At 37.0% G+C, this 27,289-nt stretch overlaps 1 protein-coding gene across 1 annotated transcript; it reads right to left on the reverse strand.

The window, feature by feature from the left end:
- LOC140140645 (scavenger receptor cysteine-rich domain-containing protein DMBT1-like) lies at positions 1-25,560 on the reverse strand. The gene is made up of 13 exons (XM_072162402.1): positions 25,512-25,560; positions 23,608-23,922; positions 20,948-21,268; positions 17,210-17,377; positions 15,154-15,474; positions 9,590-9,910; positions 7,966-8,286; positions 6,261-6,581; positions 4,120-4,440; positions 3,810-3,866; positions 3,386-3,500; positions 1,566-1,733; positions 1-230 (listed from the first exon to the last, which is right to left on the reverse strand). Exons 1-13 carry the CDS (start codon positions 25,558-25,560, stop codon positions 89-91), a joined length of 2,940 nt encoding a protein of 979 aa, XP_072018503.1. The 3' UTR covers positions 1-88.
- Positions 25,561-27,289: the final 1,729 nt, after the last annotated feature.

Raw genomic sequence — 27,289 nt, forward strand, 5'->3', positions numbered from 1 at the left:
TTTAATATGATTGGTCATAAAGATTTATATTAAGCCTCCAAAAAGTAATAAAGGCTATCCATAAGTGGGTATTGTAGTGGCTCTCTCCTTAAGCTATCCCAAAGAATGGATTGACTTTGTTGTAGTGGCATCCGGTAGAGTCCGGTATCTGGAAGTCATCATGACTGACAAAGCTGTCATCACCTGCTTTCATACATGATATCACGGTGTTTGGTGGAATTCCAACACACCTGCAAGAACAATATAGAAATGAAAATCAAGAAATACGGATCAAGTAAAAAAAATACATTGTGGGTAAACCAATAGAAACAATTAAAGAAAAGCTATTTGAGATTAGTAGTTCACCATCATTTTACAATGATAATAATTCTGACAACTAAATCTGGAATGTATCCTGAACGCAAAGCATGTTTCTGTAATATTGAGATGATGCGATAAAAGTAATGTGCTCCGGACGTGTAGCAAGTGAAATCATAGTGTTTTGAGAGTCAAAACAGAGTAACATGACAAAGCCATATGTTGTGATTTTGATCCATATCTTCATAATGATGATCTTAGGAACAGCAGTTAGTGAAGGCATACTGTAATTAGGCATATTAAAAAGAAACAAGTTTTAAGATAAACTGAGCTAAAAAAAACACCTATAATTTTTCACAAGGTCATATCTTACAATATTGTCCGTCAAAATGGACAAAAATTACACACATGATTACTTTATTACACTACTCAAAACACATGTCAATAAATAAGAAGTCTAACTGACACAACAGCAAAATGCGCTATATGGAACAGCTTCCTGAATCACATTCACAGCCCAATAATTGTCACCTAGCACAAGAAGTCTGTGAGAATATGTACAAGATCCTTGCACAGATGATAATTCCCAAAGAGTAAGTGGAATAGTGTGGAACGAGACCTGTTTCTTGAAGAAAGTGCATGCAAAGTAGAAACAGCACCATTTTATCATCCGTGCAAGGATTGTGTACGCATTCTCACAGATATATTGTGCTGGGTGCCAAATATTGGGCTGTGAAAGTGGTCCAGATTGCTGTTCCGTTTCAGTGCATTTTGCTGTTGTGTCAGTTGGACAACTGCTTGGTTACATGACATGTGTTTTGAGTAGAGTATTGAAGTAATCCTGTGTGTAATTTTGGTTCATTTTGGTGGATAGGATTATAAGATATGACCGTCTGATTCACAAGTTGTGGATAAGTTTCTTTTTGAGCTCAGTTTATTTTCTCAAAATAATCAAGAACCGCTGAACTAATGCTGTGCTTGTTTGTACTCATTTTAATGCCTTTTTCACTCTGATTCCAAACATTGGCATGAAAATGTACAATTTTGAAATTTTAAATTTTAAAAGAAAATTGGGAACTTGTCGACTGCAGCTGATACCGGTGTGGAGAGGGTTAACGAAATGGTCGACTGCAGATCCGTCGGTAACGCTTTTTCAATGGAAAATGAACTTTGCTGCTGGATGATGTCACGATGAGGTTAGCATTTATTCCGTATTGAAAAGAGTGTTCCGACGGATCTGCACTCGACCAGTCTCTAACGAAACTCACCTGCAGTAATCATCTCGGCCATCGCCATCTTCGTCTGTCATATACCACGTGTCCGTGTGACCAGCATCGAACCAATCAACAGCCTTGTTAGGGGAGGTGTAGACATGATCATCTGTAGAGCCAGCGAGTGCGCATGACAAGTACTGCTCACCACCATTTAATATTACCCTACAAGTGAACATCATATTTTTTAATAATGTACATGTATATATAGTTGAAAAGTTTACCATCCAGCTCAATATTACTTTAGTATCAGACTGAGTTTCCTGACTTATTTCCAAAGACAAATTCCTTTGAAAAGCATCTGTTTGTTTCTCAGACTGTCCGATGTTTTTTAACGAGAATCGGAGCCTTCAGGCCATATTTGTTCAGTTTTGGGTATTTTGCTAAAATAATACAGTTTATTTCTGAAGAGAAATATTCTGATCTTTTAGGAAATTACTCAAGGAAGCTACTGGTCACATTTATATTTATATTTTCACATGTATTGTGAAATTGTTAAGTTTAATGACAACATAATAAAAGGTCAAAAGAAAAGTTTTCGTTTATTGTTTAACCCTATTATATCCTAACCCTAACCCTGGATTATAGTTTAAACTTAGTATAACCTCTCCCTAACCCTGGTTTATAGTTGAATATAGTATACACTCTTAGAAAAAAAAGGGTTCTTCAAGGGTTCTTCAAGAGTTCTTCAAAATGATAATAGGGTTCGTGTACGAACCATGTGCGCTTGAAGTTGTTGAGTTTAATGACAACATAATAATCATGATAATAGGTCAAAAAGAAAAGTTTTCGTTTATTGTTTAACCCTATTATAACCTAACCCTAACCCTGGATTATAGTTTAAACCTAGTATAACCTATCCCTAACCCTGGCTTATAGTTGAATATAGTATACACTCTTAGAAAAAAGGGTTCTTCAAGGGTTCTTCAAGAGTTCTTCAAAATGATAATAGGGTTCGTTTACGAACCATGCGCGCTTGATTCACAGCTTTAGGGTTCCACAAGGAACCCCTATTTTACTTGAAAAGGGTTCATAGTGCAGGGCAAACGCCTGTTCCGACGAATGTGTCGACTCAAGTATCAACTCAATAAGTATCAAAAGATTCTTCCTCTTCTTTTTTTCTTCTTTCTTTCTTTCTTTCTTTTCTCTTTCTTCCCTTCTTTCTTCTTTCTGGGTCGGGGTTGGTAAATAATTACTTAAAATTGGTAATTTTACAGGTTTACTGCTTAAAATATATGGACTATATTTTTCACTCGTTGTGATACATTTTTTCATATATCAGTAAAACATACCCGGAAGCTTAACCCTAGTATAACCTAACCCTAAACTCTAAATATAGTTTAACCATAGTATAACTGAACTCTAGCCCTGGTTTATAATTCTCGGTGTCCGTTCTCGGTATTCATAATTCGTTGCGCCACCTATCGACTAAGCGAAATCGGCCGAAAATCACAAGTGCCCGTGTTGCTACCTGAGTTGCACGTAAATTCTATTCATTGAGGTAACATTTGGAATTGGTAATCTGATAATTGCTTTAGGCAAGATTGCCAGATTCGAATTTATTCTAAATGTATATTATTTTTCAGTGAATGACTAGGCTGATAACGATTGCAAGTATTTTGCTTGGGGAAGCCGTTGAAACCAAGATGTACCACTGCCATCACATAGCGATCGCACGGGGACCAACAGAATATGTCGACGGAAGTGGATCTTTCAGGGCTATATCGCTTTAGTCAATATAGATGGCACAATTTATTTCGAATACCGAGCATTGATTGCTATTCTACAGTATGCGGTGATGACGATGACATACGTACCGACAGTAATCATTATTGGCACCCTGTCCCTGTACATCAACCCAACCTCGAAATAACCACGGTAATCCCAAATCAGATAGGTCGGTACGTCTTGGTTTGATGTCTGTACAGGGGTCTTCAAAGTTGATGAAAATTTTAAAAAAGAAAGTAGAATTTAATACTTTTACTCTAGAGAATTAAATCGAAGTATTCTAGAATACTTTGATTAAAGTTTTATGAAGAAATGGGATATTGCATATATCGGGAATAATGGAAATACAGACAGGGCTGTCAAGCTTTTTGATATTTTTTATTGCTTGGCGTGAGATATTGTCGAAAGAGTAGAAATTGCATTTGGCGCTAACAATGAGAAATTGAATTCCTTCCCAGTAAGAATTAAAGTCTACCTTGAAAACGCGGAATTGTGACAATTATAGTTACTTACCCATTGTTGGCGAATTGGTTGTACTTGTAGGCATACAAGGTGGTATAGTGGCTATATCTGGAAATGAAAAACAAAGACCGAGAAGGCAGAAGGAATTTTTTTGAATGTCCGCCTTAAACATGTTAAAGATGCTTGCAAGGCAAGTTCCCACATTAAAAACAAATCCTCACAACCATTTACACCATCCTAAGTGCTTTGCTATTGATTTTTGAAAGGAAATCCTCTTAGGTATCATTTAGGTACTGCTAATAGGAATGGTGGTTGATACCCCATAGCATCTTACAAAACTGAATTATTTTTGGATACATACCACCAGCACAAATGACACCAGCGTCTTCATTGTGTCCACAATTGTGTATTCCCCATCCACGATGAGTGCAATCGCCCAATGTCTGTTCAGGCCCTGCACATCCAACATCATCCATCCAGATTGGTCCATCTCCTTGACCAAAGTGTGCATTCCCAACAGCTACTGGAGAATCATGTGGAAGTCCAAGCTGGCGACATACTACCGTTGCTTCATTGATACCCCAGTAGTCATGACACACAGTACCCCAGACGCTGCCAAAACGAATTTCAACTCGACCCTCATTAGGTTGATTTCCACCGACTAGTCGATATTGTGCTGGACCTAAAACATCAAGTAAATATTAAGTGACCGCAAATAAACATTAACCCTAACAAGGAACATGCTTTTTTGCTATCGGAAGGCAGAGAAGGAACGAAAAAGGAGAGAAGATGAAGAAAGATTGGCGATATTGTGCTGAACCTAAAACATCAAGTAAATATTAAGTAACCGCAAATAAACATTAACCCAAACAAGGAACATGTTTTTTTTGCTATCAGAAGGCAGAGAAGAAACGAAAAAGGAGAGAAGATGAAAAAAGATTGGCGATATTGTGCTGGACCTAAAAACATCAAGTAAATATTAAGTAACCGCAAATAAACATTAACCCTAACAAGGAACATGCTTTTTTGCTATCGGAAGGCAGAGAAGGAACGAAAAAGGAGAGAAGATGAAGAAAGATTGGCGATATTGTGCTGGACCTAAAACATCAAGTAAATATTAAGTAACCGCAAATAAACATTAACCCAAACAAGGAACATGCTTTTTTGCTATCGGAAGGCAGAGAAGGAACGAAAAAGGAGAGAAGATGAAGAAAGATTGGCGATATTGTGCTGGGCCTAAAAACATCAAGTAAATATTTTGCGGGTACTTAAAAGTAACCGCAAATAAACATGAACCCTAACGAGGAACATGTTTTTTTGCTATCGGAAGGCAGAGAAGGAACGAAAAAGGAGAGAAGATGAAGAAAGATTTCACTTGGTACCCCCGGGAATTGACCCTGGGACCCCTCGGTGCCACGCACACGATGACCGACCTCATGTCACGGGGGAGTTGCTTGCTCGGCCAGCGACTTGGTGCCCACAAATGACTTACGGTGATTGCGCAATGCCATCACATCACGTGGAATGCATGCATGCACAGTGGTTTTCCTTGTAAGATTTTGTAAGATTTTTAGGTGTTAGGATTATTATATAGGCCTTATAATGGAAAATTCGTAAACCAGAACTATCAACTCTCACGCCTAGGTAATAAAATATCATGGGTGAAATAAATAAAAATTATTGTAGTCGGTCAACAACATTGTTTACTGTTATTTAAATAAAATGTTTTTAGGTTAATTCATATCAAGATATGACAGCTTACAGTGACCTCTTCATTGAAATGACAATCTGCTGCCATGTCAAATGATGAATTAACCAAACAAGAGATCATAGACCTTCAGACCTCTTCTTGGCCTTTCCTTGAATTCGTTCATTGTATGTATTCTATTTTTGTTATTTGATGAGTGAAAAATAAAATGAATGAAAATGAATTAATGAATGTCAACAAGGGTCAAACATTATTTAGAGGTTAATAACTGCGCATCGGTTATTTGGAGGGCATTGTGAAAAATCTAAACATTTTGCCTTTGGAACCGAGGGATATTCCGAGGTCCAAAGCAAAATTTTTCACAATGCCCGACATATAACCGATGCAAAGTTATTAACCTCATTCATAACCGTCACTTTGATCTTTTAACTTAAAAAATAACACAAAATTTTCCTCAAAAGTTTGTAAAATAAACAATTTTACATCTTCCCTTTCCCAAAATCGATCAGGCTAAAACAAAACGACCAATAACAAAAGTGCGTATCAGAATCTGTGCAAATATGGTAGCGCGCAATCCAAATACGGCAGCCAGCGCGCGCGCAGTTCGTTGGAGGCACAATACGGCGCACGCAGAAGTCAATTGTGTGCGACATTGGAACAATTACGCATTTTGCGGTCAATTGTGAGATATTAATGACCTCGATTTGCGTTCGCGTTTTCACAAATAATAAAATATGATTGGATCGCACGCATCGCGTTTATTAATGAGGTTATGAATATGCATTGATACATACCGTCAGTACAAATGACACCAGCATCATCGTTGTGGCCACAATTATGAACTCCCCATTCACTATGGCTGCATTGGTCCAAACTGGTTTCAGTTCCATCACACCCTACATCATCCGCCCATATAAATCCAGAACCTTCTCCGAAAAAGGCATAACCAAAAGCTATTGGAGAACTGTATGGAAGTCCAAGCTGGCGACATATAACTTTAGCATCATTCGCACCCCAGTAGTCATCGCACACTGTCCCCCATCTGTTACCAAGAAGTAACTCAACTCGACCCTCAGTAGGATTGTTGCCACCAACAAGACGATATTCAGTTGGCCCTTTAAAAACCAGAAAAAATACAACACAATATGATCATTGCATTGCATCATATGAAGCACCCGGTTACTAAATATGAATGTAATAGAATTCGATATTATTAGAATGCGGACTTTATGCATGCAGTTTATGCTACAAAGGCGCAAAGTAAAATATTTTCGGGACAAATGTATGGAATGAATTCGGCTGTTCAATGTGATTACATTTACGTGCCCAAAGAAGGGTACTTGCAAACCAGTCATTTGTTTCGCGTAGCCAATGTGCTACTAATCCGTCTAGAACGAAGGAGATTTGGAGTACAAAAAAGTACGCATCTTTCACAAAAAGGTATTTCTTCTTCCGTCGACATTCTCTGGTTTATGAACCGTCATTTTAATGAAACAACACTATGAATATGTTCCTGAAGAAAGCGAGTGAGTGGTGAAATAGCACCGTTTTGGAAATTATCATGATTATCTGTGCAAAGATTTTGTAATACTCAAGTCAACAGTGATCTTCGCCGGACAAGTTTGAATAAAGGTTATACTTTAGTCCAGTGGGGCAGCTAGAGGTAAGGGAGGGCACATACACTGGGCGCCGTCTTAGGAGGGCAAATGATGGCAAAGAATTAAGCAAGCTATCTCCAAGTCTACAGTGCAATTCATAGGATCTAGGTTTGGTTAATACTTCAGAGAAACCGATCAGCACAAAGAACAATATTTTTGGTTGAGTATCACTATTATAAAGATTGTCATGACCTTGTTGTAATCCTAAAGCAGTGATTGTTATCCTAGATTTTTTTTCTTACATGCAGGCCCGTACGCAGGATTTCATTGGGGGTGCTGATTTGGAAAAAGTGGACTTTTTTTCAGGGGGGGCAATTTTCTGAAAAGTGACTTTCTTCCCAACATTTGGACCTTTTTTGTCCAAAAAACCGTAAAAACCTGATTTTTTTGCTCGCTAAACACTCGCAAATTCTGATATTTTGGAACTTTTTGTATTGTTGTGTATATTTGCGTGAACTTGGAAGAGGTGATTTTGGCATTGGGTATTTACTACCCGTGGTAAGATATATTACCAATTAAATTAATTCTAAAGCCTCAGTGTCACCATATAGAATACAAGTTTTCTATTTTGTGACAGTAGGAAGTAAGAAGAATGTAGCTTTTCAAAGTTTGATGGCGTAAAGAAATAAAAAAAAATCGTCCTGTGTCGTGTCAAATGAAACGAATAATCATCATTCCAAAAATATGACGGTGTCAAAGGTCACAATTTCAGATTTTTCACAGTTCCTGTGTTTATGATACAGCTTGTCAAAAGTATATAGGACCTGTCACAATTCCTGAATTATGGCAATTCATACTTTTGACGAAGCAACATGCTATTAAATCTTTACTTCATACATACCGTCAGTGCAAATGACACTAGCATCATCGTCATGTCCACAATTATGAACTCCCCATTCACTATGGCTGCATTGGTCCAAACTTGTCTCAGATCCGTCACATCCTACTTCATCTGCCCATATAAATCCCGTACCTTCTAAGAAAAAGGCATGACCTAGAGCTACTGGAGAGCTGTATGGAAGTTCAAGCTGGCGGCATATAACTTTTGCCTCAGCTGCACTCCAGTAGTCATCGCACACTGTGCCCCATCTGTTACCAAGAAGTAGCTCAACTCGGCCCTCAGTAGTATTGTTTCCACCAACAAGGCGATATTCTGTTGGCCCTTTAAAAACCAGAAAAAAAATACAACACAATATGATCATTGCATTGCATCATATGAAGAACCCGGTTACTAAATATGAATATAATAGAATTCGATATCATTAGAATGTGGACTTTCCAGTTTACTACAATGTAGTTTGCTACAAAGGCGCGAAGTAAAATATTTTCGGGACAAATGTATGGAATATATTCGGCTGTTCAATGTGATTACATTTACGTGCCTACAGAAGGGTACTTGCAAACCAGTCATTTGTTTCGCGTAGCCAATGTGCTACTAATCCATCTAGAACGAAGAAGATTTGGAGTACGAAAAAGTACACATCTTTCACAAAAAGGGATTTCTTCTTCCGTCGACATGCTCTGGTTTATGAACCGTCATTTTAATGAAACAACACTATGAATATGTTCCTGAAGAAAGCGAGTGAGTGGTGAAATAGCACCGTTTTGGAAATTATCATGATTATCTGTGCAAAGATTTTGTAATACTCAAGTCAACAGTGGTCTTCGCCGGACAAGTTTGAATAAAGGTTATACTTTAGTCCAGTGGGGCAGCTAGAGGTAAGGGAGGGCACATACACTGGGCGCCGTCTTAGGAGGGCAAATGATGGCAAAGAATTAAGCAAGCTATCTCCAAGTCAGTGGAATTCATTGGATCTAGGTTTGGATAATACTTCAGAGAAACGGATTAGCACAAAGAACAAGATTTTTGGTTGAGTATCACTATTATAAAGATTGTCATGACCTTGTTGTAATCCTAAAGCAGTGATTGTTATCCTAGATTTTTTCTTACATGCAGCTGGCCCGTACGCAGGATTTCATGGGGGGCTGATTTTGAAAAAGTGTACTTTCTTCCCAATATTTGGACCTTTTTCTTTGCTCGCTAATTCACTTACAAATTCTGAAATTTTGGGACGTTTTGTATTGTTGTGTATATTTGCGTGAACTTGGAAGAGGTGATTTTGGCATTGGGTTTTTACTACCCGTAGTAAGATATATTACCAATTAAATTAATTCTAAAACCTCAGTGTCACCATATAGAATACAAGTTTATTATTTTGTGACAGTAAGAAGTAAGAAGAATGTAGCTTTTAAAAAAAATCGGACCTGTGTCGTGTCAAATGAAACGAATATTCATCATTCCAAAAATATAACGGTGTCAAAGGTCTCAATTTCAGAATTTGCACAGTTCCTGTGTTTTTGATGCAGCTTGTCAAAAGTATATAGGACCTGTCACAATTCCTGAATTATGGCAATTCATACTTTTGACGAAGCAACATCCTATTCAATCTTTACTTCATACATACCGTCAGTGCAAATGACACTAGCATCATCGTCATGTCCACAATTATGAACTCCCCATTCACTATGGCTGCATTGGTCCAAACTTGTCTCAGATCCGTCACATCCTACTTCATCTGCCCATATAAATCCAGATCCTTCTAAGAAAAAGGCACGACCTAGAGCTATTGGAGAACTGCATGGAAGTCCTAGCTGGCGACATATAACTTTTGCCTCAGCTTCACTCCAGTAGTCATCGCACACTGTGCCCCATCTGTTTCCTAGAAGTAGCTCAACTCGGCCCTCAGTAGTATTGTTTCCACCAACAAGGCGATATTCTGTTGGCCCTTTAAAAACCAGAAAAAATATAGCACATGTGTTCATTGCATTCCATTTGACCAAACTAGTTATATAAAGAAGAAACGCAAAGTGCTCTAATAAAAAGAAATGGACAAATACATAGTCAAAATTTAGAGAATAAAGGTATTGTTTTAACCACTGGAGTGCATCTATCGTCTCATATAACACGGGCGACACCCATGTTATATGTGACTGGACGCGGCGAATCAGCCGTAAAGTTGGCCCCGGTCCATTTTGTTTTATTTCGTGTTTAGAAAATATATAACATAAGCTTTAAAATGGTATATCATTTGACTTCAAACGATATCCAAAAGCGGGGTTATGATTTGTTGAACTCTGTTCCTTCGACAAAATTGTATTTTTATCGGTTCTACATGTGTCTCTTTTCTACATTTCTGGTAATAAATATCCAACAGTCATAATTGGCGGTCATTTCAAATCATCCCCAAGTCAACGACGAGGTTCAGAAATATCGTTTCATTGTTCATTGTTGATTATACATACCTAGACAAAATACAATGCTTTGTTATCTACCACTTGAACAGGATTTAGCCAAAGCAAACAAAGTCAAGAACTATTCTATAGAAATAGGTAGAAGCTTACCGTCGTTTTATCTTTTCAGTTTCTGTTTCCGTATCCGTAATAGTTTTTGTAAGTCATTGTTATTCTGAAGTGGTACTCTCCTAGGTGTGACCAATCTTTTATTCTAGCCTTTTGTTAGTTACTGAAAATTTGAAGCTCGTGAATTTCAGTTTTCGTTTTGGTAAGTTACATTGATTTTAGTGTCAGTTCCTGCAGAACTGACACCTTTAGTACAGGTTTGACGATCACGTGACAAATCGAATCTGTGACGTCAATATTAATATCGATAACAATTTAAGGCTGTTCTAGTTAAATTACATACCCATTGGCATTTTGGCTGTTCCATTTAATTTACATACTCAACATTTCCCTGTGCACTTAGTCCATGAATTGATCCTGATATGCATTGTCGTATAGAGTTATATTTTTGTACACAACAGGGATGTTACTATTGTTTTAACTAAATGAAGCATAATTTTGCTTTTATCTTTCTTTGTCCTTTATTAATTATAAATTAGGTGATTTAATTAATATAATCCTTTGTTTCAGCGACCCAGGGGTAAACAGACAAACAAAAACATAGGCCAAAATCGTTCAATTTCTGTGAAAATTGAACAAAAAGTACCCAAATCCCTACATTTTATATCTCCCTGTGTTATAGACAAATTGTATACGTCACATTTAAAATCATTTAAAATGACTTATAAATTGCCTTATGCTATAATGGGGTCTTATACATTTGTATTGTGTGAACTTTGTTTTTAAATGCCTTTGGCTTCCAGGTTAGTTTCTCAGAGCTGGTGAGGTGTATCTGGGTGTAACTTGGTAGGGTGGTGGTAAGTGGCTGCCCTAAGACTTGATGCATTGTTTGGCGCAAAATATGCAAATTAAGTAGCTAATTTGCATATTTAACTTAAAAATTGTTTTTTTGGTTGTTTTTTTGCCATTTCGAAGACTGGTGAGGTGTATAGGGATATAACTTGATGAGGTTGTGGTAAGCATGGTAAGCGGCAGTTTCACGGAGCTGGTGAGGTGTATTGGGGTATAACTTGGTAGGGTGGTGGTAAGTGGCTGCCCTAAGACTTGATGCAATTGGCGCAAATTAGGTAGCTAATTTGCATATTTAACTTAAAAATTGTTTTTGGGTTTGTTTTTTTTGGTTTTTTTGCCATTTCGAAGAACTGGTGAGGCGTATAGGGATGTAACTTGATGAGGTTGTGGTAAGCGGCAGTCGTAAGATCCGATGCAATTTTTGTCGCAAGATATGCAAATTAGTCACCACGTTTGCCTATTTTTTTATTTGTCGAATTGCTTTTGGCCATTTTTCGGAACCATCTTTAACATTACATTCAAATAATAATTACATTGTAAATTGGAACTGACACCAATTTTTTTCAGGAATATCTTGTTTATATACATAAAACCTTGAGATGTGCGGTTGGGTGCTAATCTAGACAAAAGAAGAGTCTAAATTTTACGGTCCAAAATTCGCGGTAAACTGTACGGCTTCAATTGACTTGTGTTTGGTGTATATGCACTTACGCCTAGACGTAAGTGGCTCGTAAAAATTGTCTTGCATTGAAATATATACTAACCATGTTGCCAAGTTATAAGCAAAAGTCTTTCATATTGGCGATGAAACGAGCGTCTGAAATAGTCAAATATCTCCCAATGAGGCGCGTACAAGTGGTGATTTGGTAATCATGTTTTATATTGAAATGCAATACAAAACAAGAATTGCATTGGAGCAAAGATAATGTATTCTATTCATTCGTACCAATGGCAAGCTAATCTGATAATTGGTTGGGCCTATATGCAAGACTCGGGTTTATTTTAAATGTTTATTTTTGCAGAGCTTATTTTCAGTCATGGATCATACTGATACATTTCGCAAGGGAGGGGGAGGGAGGGGAGATACTTGAGACTGCACAAGTAAGAGTGGGAGGGGGTGAGGAAGAAAGAGAGGAGAGGGATAGACGGAAAGACTAGAAAGAGAAAGCTCCAGAGGAGAGAGTAGGGACCGGGGAGGGAGTGGGGAGCCTGATCATGGGGGGGGGCAGGAGGAAGCAAAATAGGGAGATAAAACATTGATACGAGGGAAGTGCGACACTGTGGCCCTGCACAAGTGCATTGGGGCGCGTCAGGCTCATAAGCAGACCTTTTGTGATTTAAGGGCTTATTTTCAACGTTTTTACAGAAAAAAAGTGGACATTATCATTCGGATTGGAATACAATTTGTCAAATTAATATAGATCAATTTAGCAATGCAAAGACGAGAGGGCGCTAGACCATTAAAAACATCGGTCTTGTCTCTCCCGCTTTTATTGACATAGGCATCTGCTTCTATTGAAATAAGCTGATTGGTACTTTAAAGGTAACAATGAAGTCAGATTACAGTAAACTTACTGAATCACTTGCGTTTTCGTATCTGAACAATATACTTACGGAAACTGAAAAGATAAAAAGACCCTTACCGTCGTTTTATCTTTTCAGTTTCTGTTTCCGTAACCGTATCCGTTTTTGTAAGTTATTGTTATTCTGAAGTGGTAGTCTCCCAGGTGTAACCAATTTTTATTCTAGCCTTTTGTTAGTTACTGAAAATTTGAATTTCAGTTTTCGTTTTGGTAAGTTATATTGATTTTTTACATAAAATCTTGAGATGTGCGGTTGGGTACTAATCTAGACAAAAGAAGAGTCTAAATTTTACGGTCCTAAATTCACGGGAAATTGTACGGCTTCAATTGACTTGTGTTTGGTGTATATGCACTTACGCCTAGACGTAAGTGGCTCCTAAAAATAGTCTTGCATTGAAATATATACTAACCATGTTGCCAAGTTATAAGCAAAAGTCTTTCATATTGGCGATGAAACGAGCGTCTAAAATAGTCAAATATCTCCCAATGAGGCGCGTACAAGTGGTGATTTGGTAAACATGTTTTATATTGAAATGCAATACAAAAGAATTGCACTGGAGCAAAGATAATGTATTCTATTCATTCGTACCAGATTATGCGGTATTTAGCTGGACTGCCACGCAGTCTATATTTGTTTATGTTTTACTAACCATTGCAAATCTAGACTACGCGGTAGTTTAGCTAAATAACGGAAAGATTGTCTCACTATAAACATGCTCTATGTAAGGCTCGGGTTTATTTTAAATGTTATTTTTGCAGAGCTTATTTTCAGTCATGGATCATACTGATAAATTTCGCAACGGATGGAGAGTGAGGGAGGGAGGGAGGGAGGGTTGGAGGGAAATACTTGAAACTGAACAAGTGAGAGTGGGAGGGGTGAGGAAGAAAGAGAGGAGAGGGAGAGACTGAAAGACTAGAAAGAGAAGAACTCGAGAGGAGAGAGTAGGGACTGGGGAGGGAGTGGGGAGACTGATCAAGGGGGGGGGGCACAAGTGCTTTGGGGTTCGACAGGCTCATAAGCGGACCTTTTGTGATTTTAGGGCTTATTTGCAACGTTTTTACAGAAAAAAGTGGACTTTGTCATTCGGATTGGCATGCATTTTGTCAAATTAATGTAGATCAATTTACCAAGAGGGCGCTAGGCCATTAAAAACACTGGTGTTATCATTATCTTTTCTCTCCCGGTTTTATTGACATAAGCAATCACCTCTATTGAAATAAGCTGATTGGTACTTCAGAGTTAACAATGAAATCAGATTACAGTAACTTACTGAATCCCTTGCGTTTTCGTATCTGAACAAAAGACTTACGGAAACTGAAAAGATAAAAAGACCCTTATTATCCTCTTCAGCAGTAGTATTATTGATTGATTTAAACAGCGTTTATAAGATACTTGTCGCAACGAATTGATACACCTATGAATACGACCTTCACATACATTTTACACTTTAACTCAGAATACAATTTGCGGAGTTTACGGCTGATTCGCCGCGTCCACTCACATATGAGACGACAGATGCACGACAGCGGCTAAAAACAATATCTTTATTCTCATTCTTAAACATTTCAATTCAAATAAAAACATCATAAGTATTACAAATTTTAATCAAACTAAATCTTGCATTTTACAAGGAATTACCTAGTGCTTAAAAATCGATCAGACCCGCTGTTCCTATACTCCTCCGATTGGTTCAAATAGCGAGTACGCGCATCGCATCGATGCGCACTCGCTGACCTGTGTGATATCATGTCATATCACACGGGTAAGAACCAATAAGATTGCAGGAACGTTCTCAAGTGTTAAAGAATGATAAATAAATGTAGCTCAGTGGTTAGAGCGATCGCCCTGCAAGCGAGAGGTCTGGGGTTCATGTCCCCGCACAGGCGCGGCAGGTATGTCCGGAGTATTTGCTCTGCTTTATCTGCCTATGCATATGTTTCCATTTGAACTAGTGTGCGATACGTGATTCTTTCCCCCCTATATCGATATATTATGTGCTATTCCAGTGTTATATGTTTTAGCGTATGATGCGTAGGCGTCCTCCCTTGTTTGTATGAAAGAAAGACACAAAGGAACAAACTCCTTTCATTTATTACAATTAATTAATCAATTCACTTATTCATATGAATGTATCTAGGCATTATTGTTTAATCTTAATAATTATTATGTTTATTTATTTGTCAGTTTTCATTGTCAAATTCACCGTAATAATCTTTACTTCATACATACATACCGTCAGTGCAAATGACACCAGCATCATCGTCGTGTCCACAATTATGAACTCCCCATTCACTATGGCTGCAATGGTCCAAACTTGTTTCAGTTCCGTCACAGCCTATACTATCTATCCATATAAATCCCGCACCTTCTAAGAAAAAGGCACGACTTAGAGCTACTGGAGAAGTGTATGGAAGTCCAAGCTGGCGACATATAACTTTTGCTTCAGCTGCACTCCAGCCGTCATCACACACTGTCCCCCATATGTTACCTAGTAGTAGCTCAACACGCCCCTCAGTATAATTGTTGCCACCAACAAGGCGATATTCAGTTGGTCCTTTAAAAAACAGAAAAGATAACAAAAAATGGTCATTATATTGCTCCATGTGAAACACCCTGTTGCCAAATATGAATGCAAAAGAATTAGAATGGGGACTTTCCAGTTTGCTACAATGTAGTTAACTACAAAGGCGATAAGGAAGATATTTTCGGAACAGATGTATGGAAGTGTTGTATTGGGCTTTTCAATGTGATTACATTTACGTGCCTTCAAAGAAGGAAACTTACGAACCAGTTATTTGTTTTGCGTAGCCAATGTTTTGGATTACGACAAAGTGCGCATCTTTTACAAAGAGGGATCTACTCTTCTGTCGACATGCTGAAGTCAATGTAAGTGGAACAGCACTAGGAATCAGGCTATACATCAGTCCAGTGGTGTATTTAGGAACAAGGGAGGGCACGTGTCCTGGATGGGGGGAAGGATTATTCCAGTTTTCTCCAAGTCTACAGTGAACCTCTTGGGATGAAAGAGGTGATTTAAGCATTGGGTATTTTGTATCCCTAACAAAATACCAAGTTTCAATAATTCTAAAACCTCAGTGTCATCAAGCAGAATATCTATTATATACATACCCCATAAGTGCATTAAAGTCCCTAACACACGCAGTTGGATCTTATTGTACTTCCCAGCCACCCAGCCAGAACGCGCTACTTAAAGGTGGGTGACCTGATTGACAACCTCATCCCCTCACTTTACCCCATCAAAATGCAGATTTTGGCATCAGGTATTAAAAGCTTATATTTTTCTCATTAACATGCTGAAATTTGGCGTTCCAAATTGGTATACTTCCGGAGAAATCATCAAAAAACTGTCGAATTAGTCTCAAATGTGGTATACCATATTTTAGACTAATTCAACAGTTTTTTGATCATATCTTCGGAAATACACCGATTTGGAACTCCTTATAATCAATATGTTAATGAGAAAAATAGGATCTGTCATTTGATCATGATGATTATCATTAATAAAAACACTGTAGACTACCAAAATCATGCTGTATAAAATGTCAGTAATTCTATAAGGAATTAGTCACATTTACAAGGAACATTTACATGTTATTTATGCATGAATGTTTAAAAGGGACGACATTTAATGTTATAGATAAGTATTAACGAATTTGATTTTCCAAATATACCAGGTCACCTTCCTTTAATGTCGAATGTTGATACTCTTTGTTCTACTTGCAGAACATGTAGGTTCCAAGATCGAGCATAGTACATAATGTATTTATGACGGAAGGAAGGAAGTTAAAAAAATTCTTACTTTTTTCTTGAATTTTGATCAAACTTGATAGACAAAGAATGAACGCAACATTCACTAATAAAATAAAATGGCAAATAAATAAGTAAAATTGATACATTAATGATTAATAAATAAATAAACTATAAAAGAAAGAACTCAAGGAATAAATTCCTTTCTTTCATTATAATTAATTAAAATTAACTTCCGGTCACAATTCCGGAATTTTCATGGTTTTTGATACAGCTTGTCAAAAAGTAGGAACCGTCACAATTGCGGAATCGTGACAATTCATACTTTTGAGGAAGCAACATCATATTCATTCTTTACTTCATACATACCGTCAGTGCAAATGACACCAGCATCATCGTCATGTCCACAATTATGAACTCCCCATTCACTATGGCTGCAATGGTCCAAACTTGTTTCAGTTCCGTCACATCCTATACTATCTATCCATATAAATCCCGTTCCTTCTCCGAAAAGGCATAACCTAGAGCTACTGGAAAACTGTATGGAAGTCCAAGCTGGCGACATATAACTTTTGCTTCAGCTTTACTCCAGCCGTCATGGCACACTGTCCCCCAAATGTTACCAAGAAGTAACTCTACACGACCCTCAGTATAATTGTTGCCACCAACAAGGCGATATTCAGTTGGCCCTGGAAATCACAAGTAAGATTATTTTAGTAGGTATGTCCACTGTCAGTAAATGTGCTACTAGAACGGTTTCCGATTTACTGTTGTGTGAATTTATCCATGTATTGTCAATTGTGATGTGCCCTGAGTAATTTAATTTGATTATCTTTGTTTACAATTAAAATATATTTTATGAGACATTTTAGGGATTCCCCTTTCTTGCATCAACTTGATCAAAAACAAATTGAATCATTTCTAATTTTGGATCATATGGGAATACCCCTAGAGATTGTAAAGTAAAGATGACATCATATATGGGATTCCCCTCAGGAAGTGATGTAATGGGATTTCCCCTCAGGAAGTGATGTAATGAGTAATGAGAAAGGTTAATGTTATAATTAAGGCTTGGGAATTTCCAAGTTCTCATCATGTGTATTAATACTTGGGATTTCCCAGGGCCTGATATATAAGAAAAGGTAAACATACGAGGGGCAGTCAGTATGTTTTAAGAGTTGACTCGTGACGTCATATGTGGATTGTTTTCATGGCATATCTCAATGATTACATAAACACTGTACCTTGTCTTTCAAACAACACATGTGAAAATTATATCATACACATGATTACGTAACAGCATTAGCATAAAATCAATATACTAGGGACACTGCCAAATCACGCAAAAAGGCGGGCCTTTTAAATTACAGAAAAAACACGTGTTTACAATGTCTGAAAACAGCAAATGTACAAGGTGCATATGGCTAGTTTTGGGCAGGAATAAACACTAGGTCCTCCGTTTGCATTTGGTAAAATATGAGACTTGCCATTAAACTTTGGTGGAAATGGGACGTCTGTAAACTTCAACAACTTTAGGCCTTGAATGGAAGCAAAATTATTCTGCAAAAATGGCGAAAATGAAAAGGCAGTTATTACAAATGACATTAATTATCTCCAAAATGAAACAGACTAAAATATAATGACTGGTCACGTGTGAGAGCTGGTACTCAGTGCGATGATAACTGGTGCAAATGAAACAACAATCTGCGCATGCGCAGGTGGGATGACCGATACAACATGGTGGAAATGCACGAAAATGGCTAAATTCCATGTAAATAGGGCCTAAAATATTACAAAATGCTATGAAAATTGTAATTTAAATATTCATATGAATTTTTATTGATGATCTCAACCTGAAATGAACAGAAAAGTTTTAAAAATAAATTTCTCGTTCACACGATGGCCTCTCTCTTTGTACCACTACTTTTTGTATAAATGTAACAATGGTACAATAACAGTTATATTTTAATCACGGATTCAAATGTTTTCTAGGGAGACTCCCGTTTAAATGTTTGGAGATTAGTCAACAGAACTGGCAAAAAAATTTAAATTTCCACGTTTGCTATTTTTGGCAATATCAAGATTTTTAAAGAAAGAAAAGCCTTGTTTTTGTCATAAAAAAGACACAAAATTTGACCACGCATTTTAAATAAACTAAAAACCTTTACAGCCCAACAAACATGGTTTAATAAACTGGTAGTTTGTGTTCTATTACTGTTCCAAAAGGCAGCATTCTCCATGCTTTAATTCCTGAGAAAATATAGAAAATACAACAATACCTCATTCCAGCCTCTTATTTCCCTTAACAAAAACGACACAATTTCACCAGGTGACTCTAGACCATTGATTTTATGCTAATGCTGTTATGTAATTATGTGTGTGATATAATTTTTACATGTGTTGTTTGAAAGACAAAGGTACAGTGTTTATGTAATCATTGAGAAATGCCATGAAAACGATCCACAAATGACGTCACGAGTCAACTCTTAAAACATACTGACTGCCCCTCGTATTTCTTCACAGTTGATAGTGTTGATCTGGGCTAGCTAGCTAATATGCTTACAGTCCAATTCCTTCAAAGAAAGGAAATTGCAAACCAGAAATACTTTATGTAGTCAAAGTACTACTATTTGCCAGTGTTGTCGGAGAAGATCTAGAATACGTCCAAGAACGTACTTCTTCCAAGAAAGGAATATATATTCTTCTGTCGACTTGCTGAAGTCTGGTGTTTTGATTCAACGCAACTGTCAAAATAAGTGGGGACAACTGCATCGCAGTCCTGCTTCCTGAAGATATTGTAGTTTACTACAAAGGCGATAAGGAAGATATTTTCGGGACAGATGTATGGAAGTGTTGTATTGGGCTTTTCAATGTGATTACATTTACGTGCCTTCAAAGAAGGAAACTTACGAACCAGTTATTTGTTTTGCGTAGCCAATGTTTTGGATTACGACAAAGTGCGCATCTTTTACAAAGAGGGATCTACTCTTCTGTCGACATGCTGAAGTCAATGTAAGTGGAACAGCACTAGGAATCAGGCTATACATCAGTCCAGTGGTGTATTTAGGAACAAGGAGGCACGTGTCCTGGATGGGGGGAAGGATTATTCCAGTTTTCTCCAAGTCTACAGTGAACCTCTTGGGATGAAAGAGGTGATTTAAGCATTGGGTATTTTGTATCCCTAACAAAATACCAAGTTTCAATAATTCTAAAACCTCAGTGTCATCAAGCAGAATATCTATTATATACATACCCCATAAGTGCATTAAAGTCCCTAACACACGCAGTTGGATCTTATTGTACTTCCCAGCCACACCCAGCCAGAACGCGCTACTTAAAGGTGGGTGACCTGATTGACAACCTCATCCCCTCACTTTACCCCATCAAAATGCAGATTTTGGCATCAGGTATTAAAAGCTTATATTTTTCTCATTAACATGCTGAAATTTGGCGTTCCAAATTGGTATACTTCCGGAGAAATCATCAAAAAACTGTCGAATTAGTCTCAAATGTGGTTTACCATATTTTAGACTAATTCAACAGTTTTTGATCATATCTTCGGAAATACACCGATTTGGAACTCCTTATAATCAATATGTTAATGAGAAAAATAGGATCTGTCATTTGATCATGATGATTATCATTAATAAAAACACTGTAGACTACCAAAATCATGCTGTATAAAATGTCAGTAATTCTATAAGGAATTAGTCACATTTACAAGGAACATTTACATGTTCTTTATGCATGAATGTTTGAAAGGGACGACATTTAATGTTATAGATAAGTATTAAAGAATTTGATTTTCCAAATATACCAGGTCACCTTCCTTTAATGTCGAATGTTGATACTCTTTGTTCTACTTGCAGAACATGTAGGTTCCAAGATCGAGCATAGTACATAATGTATTTATGACGGAAGGAAGGAAGTTAAAAAAATTACTTTTTTCTTGAATTTTGATCAAACTTGATAGACAAAGAATGAACGCAACATTCACTAATAAAATAAAATGGCAAATAAATAAGTAAAATTGATACATAAATGATTAATAAATAAATAAACTATAAAAGAAAGAACTCAAGGAATAAATTCCTTTCTTTCATTATAATTAATTAAAATTAACTTCCGGTCACAATTCCGGAATTTTCATGGTTTTTGATACAGCTTGTCAAAAAGTAGGAACCGTCACAATTGCGGAATTGTGACAATTCATACTTTTGACGAAGCAACATCATATTCATTCTTTACTTCATACATACCGTCAGTGCAAATGACACCAGCATCATCGTCATGTCCACAATCATGAACTCCCCATTCACTATGGCTGCAATGGTCCAAACTTGTTTCAGTTCCGTCACATCCTATACTATCTATCCATATAAATCCCGTTCCTTCTCCGAAAAAGGCATAACCTAGAGCTACTGGAAAACTGTATGGAAGTCCAAGCTGGCGACATATAACTTTTGCTTCAGCTTTACTCCAGCCGTCATGGCACACTGTCCCCCAAATGTTACCAAGAAGTAACTCTACACGACCCTCAGTATAATTGTTGCCACCAACAAGGCGATATTTAGTTGGCCCTGGAAATCACAAGCAAGATTAGAAGCATGTATTTTTATATTAAAAGTTGGAAAGATAAACATTTACCATCGATCCGTTGATTTTTTTTCTTCAAAATCGATTTGCTTTTCAGTAATCTGCATACTCTGCAGACAGCTACATACCTATTGTACTATTATTAATTAAGGTTTAGTTAATGAGAACGTGCTTATAATTCAAGGTATTACCCACTCTTAATATTGGTATGGTTTATTCTATAGGCTTAAATGAAAAAGTGTTCGGGATTACCCACTCTCCCCTATAGTGTCCGCTTTATTTACTTACGTAATTCAGCCAGCTGCCTTGAAAATCATTTTGCTTCGAGCGGGAAAAGGACCTCTTTTTACGAATAAAAAATTGCAAACGTGACGAGTGTCAACTTGTAATGCAATAATTATTCTCTTCGAATGGAGTTAAACTTGTCCGAGCAAAATATATGCCCATTAAAATGAAAACTTAAGACATCTCTTGACAATCAAGATCAATAAGTCATAAACCAATCCCATCAGTTTGAAAAAGAAACAGAGTCTTCCTGTCGAAAGCTCACATATGTGAACAACTTTGACCATTATCTTGTGACTTGTTTTTCTCTGCTCAGAGGAAATGTGTCAACTGTGTATAATTCAAAGCACACAAATGACATTTACGCAAATCAAAGCCAAGAAACTTGTATTGTATTTCCTTTCTTTCTCTCGCTACAAATAAGGTACTTGTCGACACATTATAAACATGTATCAAAAATCTTTCAAATCTTGCGTTACCTTCATTTAAATGTACGCTGCGACATCAATATTTGTACCATTGCAACAAATGAGGTGTCATAATGCGAGTCAAATGCATAGCCCACATCTGGCATACGATTAATCGTTCCTTAATAATGGTTGAAGGGTGTTCCTTAAAGGGTGGTAATTACTTTATGTTATTATACATTTCAATTGTAATTATTCTTAATATGCTATTCATGTAAATTTTAAAGTATAGAACATAGCAAACTTATTTGATGGTTGTTATAATACGTTCCAGCCACGGTATCGATTGACGTGTGAATGCAACAAATTAATCTGCAAGCAATACATCCTTGATTTGCTATAAAGTGAACAGGGCGCCTATCATTACTGGTGAACACACGATAATTCGCCCAATTAGGCCAGTTCCAAAAATGGCTTAAGTACATGCCCTATGGAGAAACCCGTTCTTTTCTTGTGCATTCACCCATATAATAAAAGCAATCAGATTTTGGGATGGATGTATACGGTTATTTGATTATAACAGAAACACATAATCATTATTTGCCTTTATTATGGATGAGTAACCAAATGTTGACATAACTGTAAGTTGGATATCCACCACAATAGATTCATAACCTCATTAATATGCGCAGCAAGTGCGATCCAATCACAGATAATAACTTTTAAATACGCGGACGCAAATGCAGGTCATTGAAAAAGTATAATGACCGCGTCTCGTGACGTAGCTAAAAGTACGCCCTACAATAACCGCGTTACGTGACGTGTTACGCGTTCGAACAATTTACGCGGACGCTGACCGCCGTCCGCAATGTCAAATTGGTATCATTTTAAATCCCTCGGGGCTGCGCCCCTCGGGATATTCCTCGGTTCCAAAGCACAATGTTTAGATATTTCACAATACCCTCAAAACAACTGATGCGCAGTCATTAACCTCTAAATAGCTTCTGGCATTTATTTATCTTCTTAACTCCGTTTCTTTAATTATCTTCTTAACTCCTCAACAATGGTCACTGACTTTGTCAACGGACTAAATCTACAGAACTTATCCATAGCAAATCATGGCAAACTCTTTGAGGTGTGTAAAGGATCAAGAATATTTTCTAAGTTATTGTTGGGCCAACTATCGAGTGACCACCGAGTAATGTCTCAACAAACCACTCTAATATCTCTTCGAAAGTGACAGAGGTGTTATCGAAGCAGGAACAGATAAAAACTACTCATATTCTTATTTTTGTAATCTAATTATTAATATTTTTTATATTATTAGTGTTATTATTATTATTATTATTATCATTATTATTATTATTATTATTATTATTATTATTATTATTATTATCATTATTATTATTATTAGTAGTAGTAGTATTATTATTAGTGTTATTATTATTATTATTATTATTATTATTATTATTATTATTATTAGTGTTATTATTATTATTATTATTATTATTATTATTATTATTATTATTATTATTATTATTATTATTATTAGTGTTAGTGCTATTATTATTATTATTATTATTATCATCATCGTTGGTGCCTTATTCAGTTACGGGAAATAATTTGTATACCATCAGTACAAATGACACTAGCATCAGCGTCATGTCCACAATTGTGAATTCCCCATCCATTATGGCTGCATCTGTCCAAGCTTGTTTCCGTTCCTGAACATTCTACATTATCCATCCATATTGTGCCAGATCCTTGTCCGAAGTAGGCATACCCCAAGGCTGCTGGAGACATATGAGGAAGTCCAAGTTGACGACATATGACCTTGGCATCATTTCTAGCCCAGTAGTCATCGCATACTGTACCCCAGATGCTGTCATGAAACACTTCTACACGGCCCTCGGTAGAATCAAGGCCACCGGCAAGGCGAAATTCATCTGGAGTTAAGAATGAAACAACAAATAACAACAATTATTATTTCAAATTGTATCTTTTCTCCAGTGTTGTACAACGTTATAGGAAGCCCCAGTAAGTTACCACACTCTAACAGATTAAAAATAACACCAAGAGAACTAACAAACAAAACAACAACAAAAAACAAACAAACAAACAAACAAACAGACTAACAAACAAACAAACAAACAAACATAAAACTTTACCAGAACAGGCGAGGGGGGATTTGTGATTGGCATTGTTTTAAAATGAAAGGTAGGGGCCCGAAAGCCAAGATAGCAAAGGTAAAATTATGCGAAGAACAAACTGCAAGAACTAACTGCAAGAACTAGTGAATGTATAACTTTACTCAATAAATGTTTTTTGTGTATATTATTGCATCTAGGTTGTAACCAAGAGGTGAACTACATGTACACATATGAATATTTCCTAACAATTAAAATAAATAAGGAAATGAGATGGTTACTGTGAATATATTTTTTTGATATATAGACATTTTAAAGGATCCTAATAATGTTAATGATTGAAAACCAAACACTCGAAGAATCTAGAAATACCACACAGAAAATCTTGACCTCACAGGTATCGTCTTAGAATTATTCATATTAAGGAAAAAACAAAAACACATCAGATAATTATTATTGTTGAACTCTGAAATAGCAAAAGAGCCAAAAAATATTTTGCACATTCATAATACCTCATTTGTATCAGAGATCCTTTAATATAGAGATAGGACACTCTCCACAAACTGCCTATACCGTGCTATACCGCAGCTGAAGACAGGCAATTCGCAAGCGTCGTCGCCGGCCAAGTCTTACTACGATCGTGTAATGAGAAGATACCATAGAGTCCTACATAGAGATCTGAGGAAGAGACGGTCCGAATTGACCTAGTGACCTATAATTTATCCGAGAATCACATTTTTAGAGTATAAGTCCGCCCACCGCTGTCAGTCATTCTAATGAACAAATAAACAAGCTCTGGCAATGACGTAATCCTAATTATAAATGAGAGAATCACATTGTACATGTACTGTCTGCTGTACCATATGTCTTCCAACAAGTGCCGGAGTGTCGCGGTCCTGTTTGTATATAAAGCCCAACAAATTCTCGCAGTTGTTGAAACGGTTATCAATTAAGGCAGATTGAGTACAGTCTGTCCACATAGAAGTACAAAGTAAATAGACCTCGGAAACTGGAGGTATGAGAATAATTATTTCGGTACAATGCGTGCGTAAATGCTTCTTTGGCGCGCCAACTGCTGCGCGATTTGTACTGGCTGAGCGCACTACGCTATTTACGCGTCGCTTTTTTTTAAAACACGCAGTGCGTGTGACGCGAAGCATCGACCCCCGATGCCACAGATTTGGTTTGTACTTCTATGTGGACAGTAGGTATTCAGTGTAGGTTTGAAAAATGCATCTTTGAAATATGCGTGGATTTTCAGAAAAATTAAGTATCAAAATGTGGAGAATATAATTAGACATCTTATTGCTATTTCAACTGAAAACATCAATGCACAGAAATTTAAATTTGTTGGAGATAATTATAGATGACTGTATTGATACACTTACCTTGCGCAGCAACAGAAACCAAAAGAATGCTGACGGTTAGAACTAGCATACTTGCTTCTAATCTTCCAAACTGTTCCAATTGTTACAAAACTCTCACACGTAGTATAAAGTACAATTTATATATATAATCTGACGCTCCAAAATGGTAATATACATGAAGAAATTTACCGGCACTGTTATATATACTCTGGTTTGCTTCAAAGTTGGTAGTGACGTCACGTTAAAACTACAGAACAAGTGAAAAATTAACAATGTATACGTCCGCACGAAATAAAGTAGCTCCGTTTTTTTTATTGCATTTATCAAGATCTCAAACACAACACAGCAGAATTCAGAATAATGTGGAAATAATCTGATAACAGCATATAGATGGGTTATTATCCGGTAGTGTGCCTTTAAAAGCTTTTTCACAAGGTTCATTCATTCATTCATTCATTACACAGCCGTTGACGTTAGTCACGGCTGTCTCTTTTTTCATACAGGATCTTCTTACACAGCCGTGACATTAGTCACGGCTGTGTCTTTTTTCTTACAGGATCTTTCTTTCTTTCTTTCTTTACACAGCCGTGCCGCGGCTGTGTCTTGTATCGTACGAAAACTTTCTGTCGACCTTTACATTTGCTCTAGCACTCACATGCTTGCACCGATTTTGACCCAACTTAGTCACAACCATCATTGACCATGCCCCTACATGTCACATGAAATTCGTGGGGTCAAAGGTCACGCAGGGGTCACAGGGGTCAAAAACACGATTTCAACTCAAAATGCTACTTCTCCCACAAATTTCGCAGGACAGTAACGCCACTTGCACACATGCATTGATATCACACAGTGTCTATAAATCAAACACAGATTTGAGGTCAAAGGTCATTAAGGGGTCACTTCCGGTATAAAACCAAATTCCTTCAAAAATTTGTATTAGCTAAGAAAAACATAGGAGAGTGACGGTATGTGCACATATGAATTATGTTGACCTAATGTATATGTGGTATTTTTTTGTTTGAGGTCAAAGGGCATTAAGGGGTCACTTCCGGTATAAAACGAAATACCTTCAAAATGCTACTTCTCCCACAAATTACATAGGACGGTGACGCAACTTACACACATGCATTGTTATTACCCAGTGTCTATGAATCATACAAAGATTTGAGGTCAAAGGTCATTAAGGGTCACTTCCGGTATTAAACCAAATTCCTTCAAAAATTTTTATAAGCTAAGAAAAACATAGGAGAGTGACGGTATGTGCACACATGAATTATGTTTACCTTATGTATATGTGGTATTTTTTTGTTTGAGGTCAAAGGTCATTAAGGGGTCACTTCCGGTCCAAGACGAAAACATTCAAAATGTCCCTTCTGTCACAAATAACATGGCAGAATGATACTATGTACACACATGCATTGACATAAGGCAATGCCTGTGGGGTTTTCGTAGATTTTGGGGTCAAAGGTAATTAAGGGGTTACAACACGGCTGTGTTCGTGGTCTTAGACCACAGCTAAGTCTAGTTCTTCTTTCTTCTTCTGCCGACCATTACATTTGATCTAGCATTTTGACCTTACTTAGTCACTATCATCACTGACCATGCCCCCTACATGTCATATGAAATTCGTGGGGTCAAATGTCACGTAGGGGTTACAGGGGTCAAAAATGTGATTTCAACTCAAAATGCTACTTCTCCCACAAATTTCTCAGGACTGTAACGCCACTTGCACACATGCATTGTCATTACCCAGTGTCTATAAATCATACACAGATTTGAGGTCAAAGGTCATTAAG

This window comes from Amphiura filiformis, chromosome 19 (assembly GCF_039555335.1).
Source record: "Amphiura filiformis chromosome 19, Afil_fr2py, whole genome shotgun sequence".
Classification (NCBI taxonomy): domain Eukaryota; kingdom Metazoa; phylum Echinodermata; class Ophiuroidea; order Amphilepidida; family Amphiuridae; genus Amphiura; species Amphiura filiformis.

Excerpts from the sequence above, each read along its gene's own strand:
- LOC140140645 (XM_072162402.1), bottom strand. The coding sequence starts at position 25,560 with ATGCTAGTTCTAACCGTCAGCATTCTTTTGGTTTCTGTTGCTGCGCAA. Across the intron at positions 15,475-17,209 it reads CAGTTTTCCAGTAGCTCTAG|GACCAACTGAATATCGCCTT; the intron begins GTTATGCCTTTT and ends TGTTTTTTAAAG. Across the intron at positions 8,287-9,589 it reads TAGTGTCATTTGCACTGACG|GGCCAACAGAATATCGCCTT; the intron begins GTATGTATGAAG and ends TGGTTTTTAAAG.